The 21,394-nt window shown below is 37.2% G+C and overlaps 1 protein-coding gene across 4 annotated transcripts in view; it reads left to right on the top strand.

Moving 5' to 3' along the window:
- cplane1 (ciliogenesis and planar polarity effector 1) overlaps window positions 1-21,394 on the top strand; it is a 70,328-nt gene that overhangs the window by 21,034 nt on the left and 27,900 nt on the right. For 3 of the 4 annotated variants that reach the window (XM_079600073.1, XM_079600071.1, XM_079600072.1), the window contains exons 18-34: window positions 1,059-1,174; window positions 2,533-2,747; window positions 3,481-3,645; window positions 4,886-5,015; window positions 5,089-5,198; window positions 5,794-5,940; window positions 9,073-9,199; window positions 10,380-10,704; window positions 11,778-12,615; window positions 14,209-14,324; window positions 16,273-16,397; window positions 16,518-16,585; window positions 17,716-17,774; window positions 18,043-18,084; window positions 18,157-18,298; window positions 19,415-19,690; window positions 20,953-21,394. The exon at window positions 20,953-21,394 is cut by the window's right edge and continues 71 nt beyond it. In XM_079600073.1, the coding sequence (XP_079456199.1) occupies window positions 1,059-1,174; window positions 2,533-2,747; window positions 3,481-3,645; window positions 4,886-5,015; window positions 5,089-5,198; window positions 5,794-5,940; window positions 9,073-9,199; window positions 10,380-10,704; window positions 11,778-12,615; window positions 14,209-14,324; window positions 16,273-16,397; window positions 16,518-16,585; window positions 17,716-17,774; window positions 18,043-18,084; window positions 18,157-18,298; window positions 19,415-19,690; window positions 20,953-21,394 (3,443 nt within the window). The remainder of the gene's footprint in view (window positions 1-1,058; window positions 1,175-2,532; window positions 2,748-3,480; window positions 3,646-4,885; window positions 5,016-5,088; window positions 5,199-5,793; window positions 5,941-9,072; window positions 9,200-10,379; window positions 10,705-11,777; window positions 12,616-14,208; window positions 14,325-16,272; window positions 16,398-16,517; window positions 16,586-17,715; window positions 17,775-18,042; window positions 18,085-18,156; window positions 18,299-19,414; window positions 19,691-20,952) is intronic. The other variant, XM_079600074.1, reaches the window with a different exon arrangement.

The following is a 21,394-nucleotide window of genomic DNA, read 5'->3' as shown; positions in this document are numbered from 1 at the left end:
GTTGACGAGTTTAAAGCGCTGGTGCAAAAGAACACGAAAACACAGGGAGTTCAAATCAAGAAAATGAATATATTTATTAATTTCAACTAAGTGCACAAAAGAGAGAGAGACTAGAAAAAAGAACACAAATACTGTACCCATGGGAGTAGGAACCTGAGCGGGGCTAAATCAAATAAATAAATAAAACAAAACCCGCAATCTAACTTCATCCCCATCCCAATAAACTACTAATACAACAAGAAAAGAAAATACAACAAAAACAAAGTTGACGGTGTTCAGCACACCCTACCTAATCTATACTATATAAAAACTCAAAAATACAATAGTGGCACCCGCTCCTTACCTAGTCTCTTTAACAACGTGTTTCCTTAGATGTTGCGAAATGGAAGTCACGTGACATACTTCCCTGGTCACTACTCCCTGGCCGTTTGTAAAGCAAAATGGAAAAGAAACATAGTCTCAAAGGTTCAAAAAAACTAAAAAAACAAGAGAAAAACGAACTGTTGACTCGCAATTATAAATTGTGAACAAAGAATCAAAAAGACCGAAAACAAGACATGCCAACAACACAGCATGACCAAAACAAAAGGATCAGCTCCCTCTTTCTCTCTCTCTCCCGCTTCCGGTCTGCGTCAGACTCTTATAGTAGCGACGCCCATTCAGGTGTACGTCGCAATGATGATGGACAGCCAACAGCACTGCCCTGAGAGGTGATAGCGGAGAAAGTGAAAGTAAAAACAAAACACCATATCATCTGAGCACGTAACAAAGTGTTCAACTTTTTTCTCCTACATCCTATCTAGAACAGCAGCAGCTGAAAGGTTTGCTTGAGCGGCGCCCTAAGGCTTATTATTTCACTTTTGGTCTGAAAGGGTCTTTACATTTACCCAAAAAGTAATGCAATTAGTTACTTTTTAAGGGAGTAATGCAATATTGTAATGCATTACTCTTTTAGTAACTTAGTAACTGTCCCCAACACTGAGTATGAATGTTTGGGATCGTCTCGCTTCTGATGCCACAGTGATTTCCCCCGTGTTCTTCATGTTTTGGTCCTCAAGCCTGCCGTGGAGAGAGCTGCACCTTCCCACCGAGCTGAAGCCTGCAGTGATGTTCCACGACCAGCTGGAGAAGATACTGGCTCCAGTGCTTGGGTCTGAAGGGGATGATAACAAAGGTACAAATATAGGATATTTATAATCAAGGTGTGAATTGTGAGATCTATACCCCACAGTTAAGCAAGGTTTGGGAAGGTTTTAATTCTGCATATTACATAAGGAACATTTCTAAAACATCCAAAGAATTTTTAAAAGGCCTATTTTCACCTTCGCCAGCTCACGACCTTTTCCGTCAGCATCAGTATAAAACGGTTCATAACAAAAAAAACGGTTCAGTGCTGTCATTGTTTATCACATTATTATACACTTAAACCTAAAAAAAAAACTTAATTAAAATTTTTAAATGTTACTTTGGCAACTAAATAAAATGAGTTTATGCTGAAGTACTAAAAATAAATTACAGATAAAAAATATATAAATATAAAAAAGTAATTAAAAAAAATACTAAATTAAAATTGATATAGTCGTCACCTTTTATTTATATTGTGCTTTTTACAATACATTGTATCAAAGCAACTTCACAGTGATAACATGAAAATAATACAACAAAGTTTGTTTCTAGAAGAAAATAGCGTCATCGTCTACCTTAAAGGATTAGTTCACTTTTAAAAAAACTTGCTGATAATTTACTCTCCCCGATGTCATCCAAGATGTCCATGTCTTTCTTTCTTCAGTCGAAAAGAAATTAAGGTTTTTGATGAAAACATTTCTCCATATAATGGTTCGTGACGTCACGTAATACGCAGTTACGTTGAAAAGGTCTCGCTTCTGTGAAAAGTAAAAAAAATTCTATCCTGACGAAAATGTTCTTTTAGGCTTTTTAATATTACAACACCCAGGATACGCACACGAAATGGGCATTTTAACCGATAAACTGACACAAAGACATTTGAATATGTGTGTATGGTCCTCCTTCCGCACATCTGTAAACACTGACTCGTCAAGCGTGACCTTTTCAACGTAATTGTGTATTACGTGACGTCACGAACGCGCATCACAGAACAGAGCAAGGCGAGCGTTTGTGCTTATAAAACTTAAACTTTTTTATTTATTTGTGAAATGACGATGGTTTCGCTAGATAAGACTCGTATTCATCGTCTGGTGTCGTTTAAAGCCCGTTGAAGCGGCGCTGACACTGTCATCTGGACCTTGACCCGTTTGGGGCCCATTGACGTCCATTATATGGAGAAATGTTTTCATCAAAAACCTTCATTTCTTTTCGACTGAAGAAAGAAAGACGTGGATCTTGGATAACATGGGGGAGAGTAAATTATCAGCAAAAGTTTTTTTTAAAGTGAACTAATCCTTTAAGTAAGGCAGATCAATAATATTGTTGAATATTAAATTAATATATAATACAATATATTTCAATATAATATCTTAGTCTTCATATGCTGCTTGTTTGCCTCTGCTTTAGACGCCGTGAGTGTTGAGGACGTGGATCTTCAAGTCTCAGTGCAGGAGATCCTGAAGGCGTCCGTCATGGCGGAGGTGGACGTCGTCTCTCAGCCTTTAACACGCCTGATGAACGCAGCCAAAGAGCGAGCGACATCACTTCCTGCGCTGGTTCCTCCTGCGTTCTACCTGCCCGCTCCTCCTCTGTACTGTCCACAGCCTTCGCCAAACACACAGGTCGCTCACACACACACACTCTGCCACGTCTTTCTCATCTTACAATACAATATAAATTTATAAAGCACATCTAAAAACAACCAAGGCTGACCAAAGTGCTATAAGGGCTGAATGAAATAAAACAACCAGTAAAGGAACACACAACAGTAGATAGACAGTAATTGCACCTAAATCGAGGAGTATTAAAAGCCAAAGAGAGTAAATAAGTCTTGAAAGAAGATTTGAAGGTGCAAACAGAGCGAGCTAATCTAATGTGCGCTTTGAGTGCCGAGGGAAGCGTTATATAAATGTAATGAATTATTAATGTAGAGAGGTAGACTGTTTTGATTCAAAGCGTGATCGCCTTGTTTTTTAAGTCTAGATCTAGGTACAGTGAGTAGAGAGCTATGTGGGTATGGATGTGCACGTGTGTGTGTGTGTGTGTGTGTGTGTGTGTGTGTGTTATGTAATGTTTAAGACTGTGTGTGAATATGGGGACTGCCCAGTTGTAATATATAATTCTTTATATATATAAATAGGTGTGAATATTCCTTTGTCTCTACTTCTACTTTCTTTTATTAAATGAAAATCCTGTATTGTACATAATAAAAAAACAAAAGAAAGTTCACAACAAAAAAAAAAACCTACAAACAATACCCCATAATGACAATGTGAAAGAAGCTTGTTTGAAATCTTTTGCACAAAAAAAGAAAAGAAAAGAAAAGGTGTCTTTAGCTGTATTTGATCTCCTCAGGACTCTGTGAGGGACCCAGCTCTGGTTCTGGAGACGGAGACTCGCTGTCGGGTTTCTGGGCTGGTTCAGAAGGTTCTGATGATCTTCAGGGCGGCACACGGTTCTCTGCCCGCCGCGCAGTGGTACATCAGGAACCTGCAGCGCTGCAGACACTTACTAAACAAGGTCAGATTCTCTCTTTGCTGTTTCCCAGTGTCCATTCACAATTTAAGGACTAGCTCACTTTAAATCATCAGGAATTTTTTATTCTGCTCACCCCTACGTCATCAAAAAGTTCTGTCTTCAGTGGAAAAGAAATGAAGGTTTTTGAGGAACACACTCCAGGATGTTCTCCATATAGTGACTTCAATGGAGTCCAATGAGTCGAAGGTCCAGATGTGAGTTTCAGCTTCAAAGTCTCTCACGATCCAGCCGAGGAATAAGAGTCTCATCTAGACGAACCAGCCGCCATTTTATAACAAAAATAAACATTTATATACTTTTAAACCACTAATGCTCATCTTGCACTCGCTGTGATGCGACACACATTACGTAATCACGTTGAAAGGTCAAGTAGGCGGAAGAACCTACCCAGTCAAACGCCATTTTTTTATTAAATAAAATAAAAGGTAAAACAATGTCGGACGATTTTGAAGTTGGAGGAGAAAATGAGATGTAGTTTTTCACCCCATCTACATTTTCCGCGTATGTCACGCTTGACCTTTCAACATGATTACGTAATGTGTGTCGCATCACAGCTAGTGCAAGATGAGCATTAGTGGTTTAAAAGTATATACATGTTTATTTTGTTATAAAATGGCGGCTGGTTTGTCTAGATGAGACTCTTATTCCTTGGCTGGATCGTGAGAGACTTTGAAGCTGAAACTCACATCTGGACCTTCGACCCGCTGGACCATTGAAGTCACTATATGGAGAACATCCTGGAGTGTGTTCCTCACAAACCTGCATTTCTTTCCCACTGAAGAAAGAAACACATGAACATCTTGGATGACGTGGAGGCGAGTAAATCATCAGTTAATTTAAATTCTAAAGTGAACTCCTCCTTTAACATGTTTGGATGTTCTTTTAAAGTTAGCATTGAAGGTAAGACATCTCGTCCCTCTATGTCTATACGAGTGAAACGCTTCAGGAACAAATGTGGGCGGGGCTTGATTTTGTCTGTGGGGAATTGATTGGATGGTTGTGATTTGCTATTGGCTGATCTCATGTGAGTGACAGGTTGCCCCGCCCACATCATCAGAAGTTATTCTGATTCAAGAATACCAGGAACATGAATTTAACACAATAATGATGTGCACCTATAAATCATTTATGTGAAATACTACAATATTACATTAAAAATTCATTCATTTCATTTTTAATTCATGGTGATTTTCAGAATCTTCTTGATGTTTTCTGTCGGTAGATCCAGAATAAAGTGTCCGAACCCAAAGCCGAATTGATTCCTGATGGACTGAAAAAATTCTTCACTCATCGTGGGTTCTTCCAATCAGGGCCCACCAAAGACATGGATGGTGTCACCACGCAAATGATAAGTATGTTTAATTTAATTACCTGTCAGAATTTTAAGTGAGTAGTGTCCATTTGAAGTTTTGTGTATTTGTTCAGTATGTTTCCGGGAGTTGTGTGCACTTTGCTGGATGCTCCATGTGAGGGACCAGCTCACTATTGCCTGTCGAAGGTACCAGACTGCAAGAACACGGGAGAAAGACACTCAGGTGCGCTTAAAGAAAATAACACTTTACAATAAGGTTCATTAGTTAATTACCTTAGTTAACAAGAACTAAGAATTATTAATCTTAGTTTATATTAATTTCAATATTTACTAATACATTATTCAAATCAAAGGTTGTATTTGTTAACATTAGTTAATGCTCTGTGATCTAACAATGAACAGCTGTATTTAACTAATAACTAATATTAACAAAGCAAAGGTTATTGTATTGCTCATTGTTACTTCATGTTAGTAAATTCATAACAATTCTTTAAAATCATATTTTTTTTTTATTCTAGCGTTTGATCATACATGAGTATTGTGTTAGTGGTGTAACGAGTTTTATTAATGCCTCGTTGATTTTCTGTTTTTATCTGTGACTGTGTTGTAATATAGAATTTGAATGTGATTTTATGATTATTTTGCTTTGTTCCATGAACAGCACTGTGGTCAACTGTTGTTGTATTAATATGTGCTGTATAAATAAATTGAAGATTGAGTTAATGTTAACCTTATTGTAAAGTGTTACCAAGAAAGGATATGTGAATGTTGCAATGATGCGAGATGTCAATCCATGTGTGTGTGTGTGTGTGTCTCAGGTCAGTGACGCGAGTGTGTCAGAGGTGTGTGTTGAGGCTCTGTGTTGGGCTCGCCGACTCCTGCCGTTCTGCCGGTTCATGAACGCAGAGGAAGCGCTGCAGGACGTAGTGCTCAGCCTGCTGTCTGAACTGCCACCCAGTCATGTGGTAATACACATCACTAAACTCATTTAGGAGACTTAAGGCTTGTCAAGGAAAACTAATAATGTCTTTTTGTGACACAAATAAAGGTTGCTAACTAACTTTACAGGCTTGTAATTTTCTGTACATGTACCGTTGTAATGTTTTGGTATTCTTTGGGAGTTAGTTAGTAACTAACTCCCAAAGAATACCAAAACATTACAACGGTACATGTTAACTAACTAACTAACTAACTAACTAACTAACTAACTAACTAACTAACTAACTAACTAACTAACTAACTAGTTAGTACTTTATGTACATTAATCATTGTAGTGTCTTAGTATTTTTGGTAGTTAGTTTTTTTCAACCTGGTTAAAGGTTATCAACTAACTACCAAAAATACTAAGACACTACAATGATTAATGTACAAAAAGTACTAACTAGTTTGTTATAGTTAGTTAGTTAGTTTTTTCAACCTGGTTAAAGGTTATCAACTAACTAACTAACTAACTAACTAGTTAGTACTTTTTTTACATTAATCATTGTAGTGTCTTAGTATTTTTGGTAGTTGATAACCTTTTAACCAGGTTGAAAAAAACTAACTAACTAACTTTTTATCCTTTTATTTTCATTTTCTTAAAGACAATAAACATGCACAATGACACCAAAATAGTAACTATACATGTATAATATCTAAGGGTGTATTCACACCTGCCTTGTTTGGTTCGATTGAATCGAACTCTAGTTCGTTTCCCCCCTTGGTGCGGACCTTTTGGGCAGGTGTGAATACAGCAATCGCACTCGGGTGCGGACCAAACAATCGAACCGAGACCCAGCTGAAGAGGTGGTCTCGGTGCGGTTCCAAACGAACTCTGGTACGGTTCGTTTACGATGTGAACATGAACCGACCCAATATCGGCCCAATATCAATATCGACCCAATATTGTTCATTCAAGTGCGAAAGAGAATTCCATTCCGGCGCGCTGTCTGGCCACACGACACTGTTGCGCGTCATTCTGCGCGTCGTGTGTGCATCATTGGCAGTGTTGTGCATGAACGTGTTCACTGAACGCGTTCATATTTTCGCCGAACGCTGAACGAATCACTTTTAATACAATGAACGTGAACGAGAGATTTTTCGAGAGAACTCATCTGATTTTTTTGTACATAGCATAGCCTATTTGTTAGGATTTTAGTATCATAATGATTAGGCTAATAAATGCACGCACAATTATCCGTGAACTTGATTTGAACAAATGCCTTTCAACTTGTGTGTGCAAAATTCAGAATTAAATTAATGTGCAGAAATTTGTACAAATAGAGAGTAGGATATGTAGGCCTACTATACTGTTGTAGCCATTTAAAAAAAGCGCGTTTCATATTTGTTAAAATATTATGTTATTTTTTTTTCCATTTATGTTGATTTATGAAAAGTGAACAGCACGACCGAGATAGGATGCGCAATATGAGACATGGAGCGGGTCAGGCATGATTTTGACCGTTGAAGTTGAAGTTGTTATAGAAAAGCCTTTCTTTAAAGTGAATTTCGTTTTGTATAAATTGTATCTTAATTTTAATACATTTTTCATCAACCAATTGCCTTTATTTAATGAATAGGCCGACGAAACAAATATAACGGAGGCGCCCGCGCGCTCAATTGCATTGCACGTGAACTGAGCACATCCTAACTTAACGAATCTCAGTGTAGCTATGCCTCACACAGACATGACAAATACATCAAATACACAAAGCTTGAAATGTCTTTAAACGAAATAATTCAAAACGAAAAAAGAAAAAGGCTACTCTCTGATTATGTAATCCATTATTAGGTTTAGCCTATTTATGTGCATTTCTCTCTAATGGTGCGTTCACACCGGACGCGAATAGCGCGTTAGGCGCGAGTGATTTCAATGTTAAGTCAATGCAAAGACGCGTTACGCGCGTAAAACGCGTCTTTGCATTGACTTAACATTGAAATCACTCGCGCCTGACGCGCTATTCGCGTCCGGTGTGTAGCAGCAGTAAGCGCGTTCTCACGGAGATGGCGATCGACAACTTCATCTTTGCAGCCGAGTCGACACTTTTAGAGAAAACACTTGTTTATTAATAAAAATCAATACACGCGTCACCGGATTTACAGATGCATGCACACATATTATTTCGAAATAACGAGACAGTAAAAGAACAAATATTGCAGTAGCCTACGAAATATCTCCAAATTTATTTTTAATTTATTTTTATATTTTTTATATCTCCGAGCCTTTTTTTTGTTGCACTTCCTGATTTCCCTACTTGAGAATCCTTGTCCAATGAATGGACGACCTTAGCACACGTGTGGTTTTGTTTACACATTTTGGTTCACTTGCAAAAAGAGCAGTGTGAAAGCGAACCGTACCAAACAAAAAAACAAAAAAAATTATTTGGTCCGGACCAAAGCAAGTGAACTATCGGACTTTCCTGGTGTGAATACACCCTAAATATACTTTCAAGCAGTACCTTGTACATGTTACATTGAACTAAGTACTTGAATTGCTTGAATTAGAACACCCCCCTCCCCATATTGCAATGATTGTAGAAGGTTTCTTCAAATGCTCTACAAACAAATACCTTTTGTACATGAGCAAAGAGTGAACATATACAATCTTTTCTAACTAACTAACTTGTAAGTAGTTTTTGGACATGAACCATTGTAAATTAATGTCTTCGTATTCTTTGGTAGTTAGTTGATAACCTTTAACCAGGTTGAAAAATAAAGGTAACTAACTTGCTAATAGTTTTTGGACATGAACCATTGTAAAATTAATGTCTTAGTATCCTTTGGGAGTTAGTTGGTAACCTTTAATTTCACCAGGTTACGTTTACTAACTAACTACTTGTTAGTACTTTTTGTAGATTAACCATTATAATATCATAGTATTATTTGGGAGTTAGTTAGTTGGTTAGTAATCTTCAAATTTAACCTGGTTAATTAAAGGCTACTAACTCTCAGACAATACTGAGACATTATGATGTCACATGTCCAAAAAACAATCTTAGTAAATATCAAAGTCCAATCTGAATAACTGTATCTGATACATCACTGTGCCACCACAGTACTTTAGCTCCTCACTCACCTGGTCAGTGACTCAAAACTCTGGTGTCATTTCTGATGTTCAGACAGCAGAAACTCTAGCGAGAGTGTTTCCTGATGAGAGCGAGTCTGTTCGCGTGCCGCTGCGGGAGAAGTACACGTCACTGGTGCAGCGACTGAGACCCGTGGTGCTGCCAGACACCTCCACACCAGGCAAGAGATGCTTTAAAGGAGTAGTTCACTTCAAAATGAAAATTAGCCCATGATTTACTCACCATGTGAGACGAATACAATCGGAGTTGTATAAAAAAATATCCTGGCTCTTCAAAGCTTTATAATGGCAGTGAAAGGCTGGCAGTACAACCAACAGTTTGAAGCTCAAAAAAAGTGCATCTATTCATGATAAAAGTGCATCTATCCATCATAGATGCACTTTTATCATGTATAGATGCACTTTTATGATGGCACTTTTATGATGGATAGATGCACTTTTATGATGGATAGATGCACTTTTATGATGGATAGATGCACTTTTATGATGGATAGATGCACTTTTATCATGGATAGATGCACTTTTATGATGGATAGATGCACTTTTATGATGGATAGATGGACTTTTATCATGGATAGATGCACTTTTATCATGGATAGATGCACTTTTATCATGGATAGATGCACTTTTATCATGGATAGATGCACTTTTATGATGGATAGATGCACTTTTATGATGGATAGATGCACTTTTATCATGGATAGATGCACTTTTATCATGGATAGATGCACTTTTATGATGGATAGATGCACTTTTATCATGGATAGATGCACTTTTATGATGGATAGATGCACTTTTATGATGGATAGATGCACTTTTATGATGGATAGATGCACTTTTATCATGGATAGATGCACTTTTATCATGGATAGATGCACTTTTATGATGGATAGATGCACTTTTATGATGGATAGATGGACTTTTATGATGGATAGATGCACTTTTATGATGGATAGATGCACTTTTATCATGGATAGATGCACTTTTATCATGGATAGATGCACTTTTATGATGGATAGATGCACTTTTATGATGGATATATGCACTTTTATGATGGATAGATGCACTTTTATCATGGATAGATGGACTTTTATGATGGATAGATGCACTTTTATGATGGATAGATGCACTTTTATGATGGATAGATGGACTTTTATGATGGATAGATGCACTTCCTAGGAGTATATGACTTGAGGGTGAGTAAATCATGGGCTAATTTAAATTAAGTGAACTGCTCCTTTAAGCAATAACTTACCCAAAATGATGATTCTTTGCTTTGTATATAAAGCAGAGCATCTGGTCAGTGCTTCACCCCCTAACCAGATGTGCTCATGTTCACAGATGTGCCTCCAGGAACTGAGAGGGAAGATGAGGGCGGCGATACCATGATGATTCTGATCCAGGACCAGCTGAGGCAGCGACGCCGGGAGCTTCGCCGCCTGGAGAAGTATCTGGGAGCAGCGGAGCCGCACTTGTGGGAGAGAGAGGAGGAGGAGGACAGGGGAGCTGCTGTCTCCATACTGAGGAGACTCTCTCTCGGGACCAGTTTGAGTGACAGCACACTGACCGACTGTGGACGCCCCCTAGTGTACAGTGAAGGAGACACGGCCGAGACGCTGTCAGAGCCACACATTTCCCCAGAACCGCAGACCCAATCTGCACACAGGTAATGCAGCTAGCGCACTGTGCTGTGCTGTACATACTGTATTGAAATAAAACGTTGCGATATGGCTTAGTGCGAATATCTAATCGAGCAGGCTGAGATTTAATGATATAAATATAGACTGTATGTATGTAGCCCTGCCCTTTCCAGCGCTATAAAATAAAAGCTTGATTGTTTCATGTTTGATATTAAATATTTAGTAATATATAGTAAATATGAGTGTATATATAGTAGTGCTGTCAAATTTATTAAAAAACATAACTTTAAAACATAAAAGTTTGTGTTTACATAATATATGTGTGTGTGTGTGTGTGTTTATACTGGTGAAATTCGAAAAAATGTAATATTGTGCAAAAGTTAATTTATCTCAGTAATTCACCTTAAAAGGTGAAACTAATATATTATATAGACTCATTACATGCAAAGTGAGATATTTCAAGCCTTTATTTGTTATAATTTTGATGATTATGGCTTACAGCTTATGAAAACCTTTTCACAATATATTTTGAATTTGGGGTTTTCATAAGCTGTAAGCCATAATCATCAAAATTATAACAAATAAAGGCTTGAAATATCTCACTTTGCATGTAATGAGTCTATATAATATATTAGTTTCACCTTTTAAGTTGAATTACTGAAATAACTTTTGCACGATTTCGAGTGTCAATATGATTAAAATAAAATTATACAGTATATATCGTGTGTGTGTGTACAGTATATACACTCAGACATGTATACAATCTACAGTATATAAATCGAAAAATATATATACACATACATTATGTGAACAAACTTTTATGTTAATGCGGTTATTCGCGTTATTAGTGACATGACTAATATATATAGTAATTTTACAGTTGTCCTATAAAATAAAATTATTTTGTTTACAATAATACAGTAGTATAATTTCAATATATTTCTTGTTTTTTAATACTATTGACAATAAAACCATTTTATTGTCATGTGGAATTGGCAAAATTATTTTTATTTTCTGTGAAGATGCACTACATTTACATTTAGCAACTGAATATAAACGAGAGTGCTAAAAGTTGACCTCTTCTGGTGTGTGTTTTTAGCTCTAAGACAGCAAGGTTTCATGATGCACCTGAGAAATCAAAACACGACAGAAAAGGAAACGTGGAACCCACAGAACCCGAGTCGAGCCGTACGGGTTCTTCAGCACCGACAGTGGGAACCTGGGAGTTTGAGCTGGAGGATGAGGAGTACATGCTCTTCCTAGATTTGTTCCTCAGTTATGTTCTGGGAAAGGACAGATTAGACGCCGAGGAGTCCGAGCTTCCTTTACTGAGTAGTTTCTCACAACGTTTTCATGCTAGAGAGCTGCACTCGGTGACCTTTGACATGCTGACGTCTCTCAAGCGCCGTCAGAAGGATGGACGTAAGCGAGGCGCACGCTTGCCCCTGTTTCGTGCCGGTCACTGCTTCCAGACTCTCCCGGTCACTCCCGAAGCTCCACCGGTTCAGGACACTGACGGTTCCACAAATGCCACGTCTCCTTGGACTCTTCCTGGAATCCAAGCTAGGAAACATCAAGGTCTTTTCAGCCGTCGGCAACACCACACGTCAACATCCAAAGTGAATCGGACCGGGTCAGGTGTCGACTCCGCGGGATTTAGGATCCTCTCTCCGGATGAGTTGGGTGTTCAGATGCAGCTGGACTCCTCGATGGAGATCCGCTTTCCTCGACTGGCTCGGTTACTCGAGTGGATGATGCGCTGGGCCGACAGGCGGGTTCTGCTCTCTCAGCCAATGGGAAAGAGGACAGAGGGAAGTGATGCGGTGGTCATCAGGGTCAAAGGCTCGACCCCTGCGGTTCTGTGTGCACTGGAGCTGCTCGAGGAGAGATACAGCGCCGCCCTTCTGGGAGAAAACACACATCACTCACATTATAAGGTAACACTTTTTTTTTTTTACTTTTTTTTTATCAGAGGGGTCAAAGTTCCTGGGACTTTTGTTGCACTTGAACCAAAACATTTTTATGGATTCGAGGAATTTTCTGGTTAACATTTTAAAAAGTAACAAATCCTTCCCTCTCGGGTCAATTTGACTTAAGAATGAATGGAATGTGAGAATGCTTCAGAAAAACACATAGAAAAACCTAAAAATGCTCAAAATTCAAGCTAAAAAGTCTAAAACTTCAAACTCTCCTAAAAAATTGCATTAAAAATAGAAAAGATATTATCAAAATTAAATTAAATAACCTTTCTGGAAAAAACCTGTGAGAGAAAGATGTGTTACAAAGTGCGAGGGAAGGGTGAAGGTGAAATCAAACCGTTTATTCCACGTTCTTCGTAACAGAGGGGGTGTCATGTGCCTATTTTACTTTTAAGCGGCAGTCTAAAGTCAATTAAAGAAAAAAAAAAAAAAGAAGATTTTTTTTTTTTATCAGTTATGCCTAGAAGTTACATTAAGCATGCAATGGGAGTTGTGTTCAAATCCCAAATCAATATATATTTTTTATATATATATATATAAACCAAACTAAAATCTCTTTTTGTTGTATATATACACCAAAAATTATATATATATTATATTTTATATAATACATTATTTTACACATTATATTTTTTTTTAATAAAAAATGTAACATTTAAACAATGAGAGAATATTAAACTACTCTGATCTTATATACAATTATATAACTATTTTTATTTTCTATTTTCTATTTACTGACATGTTTTTTATTTATTTTAGTATTATTTATATACTGTTATAGTTTGTATTAATATTTTGAATTAGCTTAATTTTACTTTGTTTGATTTTTAATAATTTTGTTATATCCTTTTGTCATTAAAATTATAATTTATAATATTTTTCTTATTGTTTTAATTTATTTTTGTTTGTTTTTCATTTTAATTCAGTTTTAGTTTATTTCCAGTTAGTGATTGTAGTGCTTCAACTTAAACTTATTTCAGTTAGTAGCCAAGGCAACTTTATTATTATTATTATTTTTAAATATTTCTAATAAATTTTATTTAAATTAGCAAAGTTTTAGTAAACAATAAAAACCCAGATCATGCAGTGACACACTGACATACTGACATAGCAAGTGAAGTGTTCAGTTGTGAAATCAGTCCTAATCAAATCCAGTCACATGGAGTGTCTCTCTGGAGTGGCCACTTGATCAGATCACATGACATGGATGATGATTATACCAGGGCTTCAAGGGTTACATATATAGTCCATATTTTAGTTCATAGGGCTTCAGTTGACAAAAACACCCTGATCCAGATCATGACACCACCAGAACTTGATCGGAAATGAGAAACAGATGCTGAACTTATTAAATTATTACATTGTTTAAATTAATACATTTTTAGCTAACTGTGATTTTGTATATGTACACTTCTGAAATGCATTTTCCTCTGATAACAGATCACTCTAAATTGTAATGTGGACTCATGCATTTTCTGTAAAGCTGCTTGAAATGATGTGTATTGTGAAAAGTGCTTTACGAATGAAATGAATTGATCTCTCTGGTGAAAGCTGCTCCATCAGAGGGCGGGGCCTGATGCTCCAGTGCTGCAGCCAATCACAGGCTGGGGGAGGGACCGAGACAGCAGTGTGGACACGCCCATCACTCTCCACAGACACAGCCATGAGTGAGTCCACTGCACACATCTGATCAAAACATGACTGATAAACCTTCCCAATGTTTTACTGAGACAAATGACCCATTCATTAATTTATAGCAATATTTATTTATTTATCATTAATAATTGTGTTTTTATTTATCAGTTATATAATAAAGATATATACAGGATATACTATACATATATGCTGTATATGTAAAATTGATACATTTATATATTCATATAATTTATTTATTAATAAGACTTATAATTAATATACAATTATTTATTATTATATTCTATTATTTATATAATTAATTAATTATAAAATTATAATAATTGAAAAACCATCCATCCATCCAATCCATCCATCCAATCCATCCATCCATCCATCCAATCCATCCATCCATCCATCCATCCAATCCATCCATCCATCCATCCATCCATCCATCCATCCATCCATCCATCCATCCATCCAATCATCCATCCATCCATCCAATCCATCCAATCATCCATCCATCCATCCAATCCATCAATCCATCCATCCATCCAATCCATCCATCCATCCATCCAATCCATCCATCCAATCCATCCATCCATCCATCCATCCATCCATCCATCCATCCATCCATCCATCCAATCCATCCAATCATCCATCCATCCATCCAATCCATCCATCCATCCATCCATCCAATCCATCCATCCATCCATCCATCCATCCATCCAATCCATCCATCCATCCATCCAATCCATCCATCCATCCAATCCATCCAATCCATCCATCCATCCAATCATCCATCCATCCATCCAATCCATCCATCCATCCAATCCATCCAATCATCCATCCATCCAATCCATCCATCCATCCATCCATCCAATCCATCCATCCATCCATCCAATCCATCCATCCATCCATCCATCCAATCCATCCATCCATCCAATCCATCCATCCAATCCATCCATCCATGCATCCATCCAATCCATCCATCCATCCATCCATCCATCCATCCATCCATCCATCCATGCATCCATCCATCCAATCCATCCATCCATCCATCCATCCAATCCATCCATCCATCCATCCAATCCATCCATCCATCCATCCAATCCATCCATCCATGCATCCATCCCATCCATCCATCCATCCATGCATCCATCCATCCAATCCATCCAATCCATCCATCCATCCAATCATCCATCCATCCATCCAATCCATCCATCCATCCATCCATCCATCCATCCATCCATCCATCCATCCATCCATCCATCCATCCATCCATCCATCCATCCATCCATGCATGCATGCATCCATCCATCCATCCAATCCATCCATCCAATCCATCCATCCATCCAATCCATCCATCCATCCATCCATCCATCCATCCATCCATCCATCCATGCATCCATCCATCCATCCATGCATCCATGCATCCATCCATCCAATCCATCCATCCATCCATCCATCCAATCCATCCATCCATCCAATCCATCCATCCATCCATGCATCCATCCAATCCATCCAATCCATCCATCCATCCATCCATCCATCCATGCATCCATCCATCCATCCATCCATCCATCCATCCATCCATCCATCCATCCATGCATCCATCCATCCATCCAATCCATCCAATCCATCCATCCATCCATCCATCCATCCATCCATCCATCCATCCATCCATCCATCCATCCATCCATCCATCCATCCATCCATCCATCCATCCATCCATCCATCCATCCATCCATCCATCCATCCATCCATCCATCCATCCATCCACAAATGAAAACTGTCTCAAAGTATTTGAGCTTCTTCGTCTAGATTCAGTCAAATGTGTCCAGACAATCAAGTCAAAGCTTTAAAAGATGTTGCAAGTCAGAAGTAATTATGAACAAGAAAGTGCATCTGACTATAGTTAATGACAAATGGATAGAATTAAGAAATGCAGTTTTACCGATGTTGTGTGATGTTTGATCACAGTGTGCGTGAAGCCGAGGATGACGTGGATCACACAGACGATCAGCTGTCAGAACATGAAGACACGATGACCTCGGATCTACAGGATGACGTCACTGAGATCAGACAAACGGCTGCGGCTGAAGACGGTCAGATCTCTGTACTGCACATCACAAACATTTACATGCCTTTATTTAGTTTTTTGAATCATTTTTCTGATTAATTACAACCGTAATATCCACTGTTGTTCATTGTTGTTTGGTTTACAGTTGATAGCAGTGCTGATGATGTCACCGAGGCATCATGGGCCAATCAGAGCAGAGCTCACAGAGATCAGGTGATTGTGTGCTGCCCTATGATTCCATACATCACTGATAGCTCGTTTGTTTTGATGTAAAACTCTGGGTAACACTTTATTTTACAGTGTTCTTGTTACATATGTTACATGTACTAACCCTGAACCAAACCCTATTCCTAACCCTATAGTAAGTACATGCAGTTAATTATTATGCAGTTTATTAAATGTATAATTACACTGTAACAAAGACACCTTAAAGTAAAGTGTAACCAAGCACTGTTCCAAAACGACATCATTACACGGATCAGTCATCGTTTATTCAGTCTAATGACCCGTTGTCTCGGTCAGGTGATTTCCTTCATAGCTGTACTATTTTCTTTCTTTTTTTTACTGTACTTCCACATTATAACATGTTTTGTTTAAGTTTTATTTGAATCAAATTTATTTTATTAATAATTTATAATTAATATAATGATCAATTTTATATATACATTTATGTATGTAATAATAATTTTTGTCTGTCAATAATAGTTATTCATTTACTAATATTTATTTTTATTTATCAAAATAATTAATCTATATTTTTTAAATAATTGTATATATTGATTAATGCATGTTATTTATCATTAATAATTTATAATTAATATATATTATCTATCAATGTCAATAATATTTATTAATTTATTCATATTTATTTATCAGTATAAATTATATATATTTGTATTGATCAATATCAATTATATTTTATTAGATATAAATAATCAAATATAATAATCATGATCTTTTATTAATTCATACATCCATTTATGTATCATTAATACTAATTTATAATTAAAATATATTGTCTATCAATATCAATAATATTTATTCATTTATTAATCAATAAATAAATATTTACCATTTTATAATAATTTATAATTAAAATATATTTATCAATTTCAATATCAATAATACTTATTTATTAATAAAAAAATGGATCTATCATTAATAATTTACACTTAATATACATGTTTAATAATATATCAATAGCATTTATTAAATTATTAATACTATTTTGTTATTCATTTAGTTAATAAGTTGACCATAGCTATATCATAAGCATGAAAATGTGCAGTTAGTTTATCCTGCCAGTTCTGTGTGTAAAACCAGTTCTCCTGATGTTCCCACAGACCATCACACTGGCTAACTTTCAGTGTCCCGACACACACGAACATTCATCACGTTCACAGTGAGTCTGCATATCAATATTACATATATACAATATATATTAACCTTTGAAACATGCCTGATGCTCTTCATCTACATATTAAGAGGCTGTTTGTTTGTTGGACAGGTTGTTGTTAACTCGTGCAATGGTTTAATATGTCACATGTATTTTGTTGTTATGGTATTCAGGCAGTGTTTTGGTTGTTATGGTGACAATAAACAAAGCTCAAGCGCTCAGGTTACCGTCGTGTGTGTATAATATCTAATATCAGCTGATGTTTGCGTCTCAGATCTCGTTTGGAGGGAGATCACGTCTCCTGTGGAGCACACAGGTAAAGATAATCTAATCTCTCTGTCATGAAGGAGATATTCTCACTGTAATCTCACCCGTGTTCTTCTTCCAGTCCTGAGGTTTCTGCATCCGTCAGTGTTCAGCATGTACACGGGCCGACAGAGGTCAGAGGTCATCCTCCTCACAGCGAAGCCCACACGCCAGCAGAGCCCGTCAGACAGCTGATCCAGGACGAGTTATTCAGACTAGTGCAGGTGCGTTTGAGCTTCAGGACCATCCCTGTCAATCAAAAGCTGGAAAACCTCGGTGTGGACACCAGGACTGTGTCTGAGATCGCATCTTTAAATAGTGTAGTGTAACTTTGCTTTTCATTTATTACTGAAAGCTCACTTGAAGTTCTTCGATACTACATCAAAAACTACTAGCCTAACTTATAAAGTTCAAACATTATTTAAAACAAGTGAACAGTCAGTATTAAAATAAGAACAAGCAGAGATAAATATTAAAAAGCAAAGTTACAAAGTCTAACAGTTGTATTCATGTACAGAAATTAATAATTAAGCCTAAATGTAAAATAACACTGTTCACTGTAGAAATTAAATATAGGTTCATCTTTGTTAAAGCTTTATTTTGTTCTTTTATTAACATTAACGACAGACAACAGCAGGAATATTAGGCCGCTGTCTCTTTAAGAAAGAATAAACTGACAAACATCCGGTTTCTGTCTCAACGAGCGAGTCCCAATTTTCACTTTTTCGTTCGCGTTTAAAATAGTTTGAATGTGTAAATTGACCCTTCGCAGGGAGCTTGATTGACAGGTGATCTGACCAATCATACTTCGCCATCCGCCATTTTGTCCAACAAAGCAATCAGGAGAATTAGCAGATTGTGTTTATCGTGCAATTTATACGCGAAAATGAGTTTTTACGTGCATATGATACGCACCCCACACCACTAAACCTACCCATGTGTATCATATGCACGTAAATACTAATTTTCGCGTATAAATTGCACGATAAACACAATGCGTGCTATAGAGACGCATTTAGTGTGACCGGGTTGATTTTGCAGTTAAAGGGATAGTTCACTTGGACTATTTTAAACATTGTCTTTACTAACTTTCTGGGCCGGCAAGTTTCGATTACAACAGAAGCCTATGAAGGAGTGAGACCGCTCTCAGATTTAATCACTAATATCTTCATTTGTGTCCCGAAGATGAAGGAAAGTCTGACGGGGAACAACATGAGGGAGAGTCATTACTGACAGAGTTTATATTTCCGGGTGAACTATCCCTTTAATCCGCTAATCACCTGCGATGTGCTGCTCCGCTACTGAAGCCCATGACAGTGTCCCGATTGCCTGTGTTTCAGCTGCAGCAGATCAACTTCATGAGTCTCATGCAGGTGGTCGGAGCGTCCTTCGTGAACCTGCCGCTGCCTCAACCCAGCATGCATCAGTCTAATGTGAATGTACCCCAGACCACTGCCATACCAGCACAGCCTCAGCCTCAGCCCATCTCTCTTACCCACAATGCCCAACACACTACATGTGATGAGACCAGGCCTGAGAGGGTTAATAATGACCAACATCCTGTCAATGTGAGTTCTGGATCGGCTCTGAATCCAAATATTACCCTCAAATCTCAGGTAATATTGGTAATTATATGTAGCATTTACACTATCAGTCAACAGATATATAGACTGGGTTCAGTAGGATATTTATACTTTTAGAGAAATTAATACTTTTATTCAGCATTGATGCATTAAACTGCTCAAAAGTGACGAGAAAGATATTTAAAATGGTGTCAAAAGATTCTATTTCAAATGAATGTTGTTATTTTGAACCATTAAAAAATCCTGAAAAATAAAATGGATCAGTTTCCACAGAAATATGAACCGTTTTCAACACTGATAATAATCATAAATGTGTCTTGAGCATCAGATCATCATATTATACTGATTTCTGAAGGATCATGTGACACTGAAGACTGGAGTAATGATGATAAATTCAGCTTTGATCACAGGAATAAATTACACTTTACTAGATATTCACATAGACAACATCTGTTATACATTGCAATAATATTTCACAATTTTGACTGTATTTTTGATAAAATAAATGCAGCTTTGATGAGCAGAAGATTAAAAAATCTTACCGACCCAACATTTAAAATGAATAAATAATGCAATAAAAATATATAAAAATTTCACAAAATTATTTGAAAACATGCATTATCTTAACATTTTTGTTAAATTGTATGTTTCATGAGTTCAATTAATTAGTTACGCTTTTTGATTATTAAAAATGTAATTAAACAATAAAATGGAGTAAAAAAAAAAAACGTAATCCAGAAAATAATAATAATAATACATTTGGAAAAAAAAAAACTGATTTCATCGGGGCCTCAGCTAGGCTGGCACTCTTAAAGCCCATTCACACCAAAAACAATAACTATAAAGATAACTATAATACTAATCATATCACTGCAGGTTTGTCGTCTGCCACTTTAAATAAAATTTGATTAAAACTTTAATAATAAACTTTATTTTTATTTTTTTTAATCTATTTTTAACGCAACCTTTTTAATGTTTACTGCCTATTTATCATGTATTTATTGTATTTTGCAAGCTTTACTTATCACTTATTTGTTTATTTACATGGATGTGTGTGTGTGTGTGTGGTATATTGTGCTGTGTTTGTGGAACCGTACACGCATTGATGCTCAACACGAATGAAGTTCCTAACGGATAAATAAAGTTAATTGAATTGAATTAAATGCTGGAGCTCTTTAAAGCAGAATGGATTCTGATTGGCTGTCAATGTTTTTATCGTTCTTTAGCTGGAAAAAATTGCTCTGAAAGTGATTCCACAATCACTTCCGTTTCTCATGTTCATGAATCTCTCACAGGAAATGCGTCAGCTGACCATTCGCTCAGACTGGCCAGAGAACGGTCAGTCTCCCAGCAGGAGTTTCATCCCGACGTCACACGGGCTTCTAACCACAGCCAATCCTCACGCGTCAGCTCATGGTGTTCCTGAAGCTCCGAAACCACACGGCCTCAGACTCCTCCAGCTAAACCCGTCTCAGAGATCTCCTCCTCCTCCTCCTCCTCTTCCTCATGTGAAGGATTCCTGGGGTCCAGATCCCAGTCAGTCGGATCCCTCATCCGTCCCGAGAGCCGAGGATCGTAACCGGACCCGAGCCGGATCACACCGCTATAACACACACACACCGGAATCTCTTCATCCGCACAGAACTGTTGCTCTTCCTCTTCTGCGGTTTCATCCTGAGACCCAGAGAACCGTGACGTTGCCTCGTATCCCACAATGCACCTTGGCGAAACCCAGTC

The sequence above is a fragment of the Phoxinus phoxinus genome (genome assembly GCF_949152265.1).
Source record: "Phoxinus phoxinus genome assembly, chromosome: 23".
NCBI classification, from domain to species: Eukaryota; Metazoa; Chordata; class Actinopteri; order Cypriniformes; family Leuciscidae; genus Phoxinus; species Phoxinus phoxinus.
This window is presented reverse-complemented; position numbering and strand designations above follow the sequence as displayed.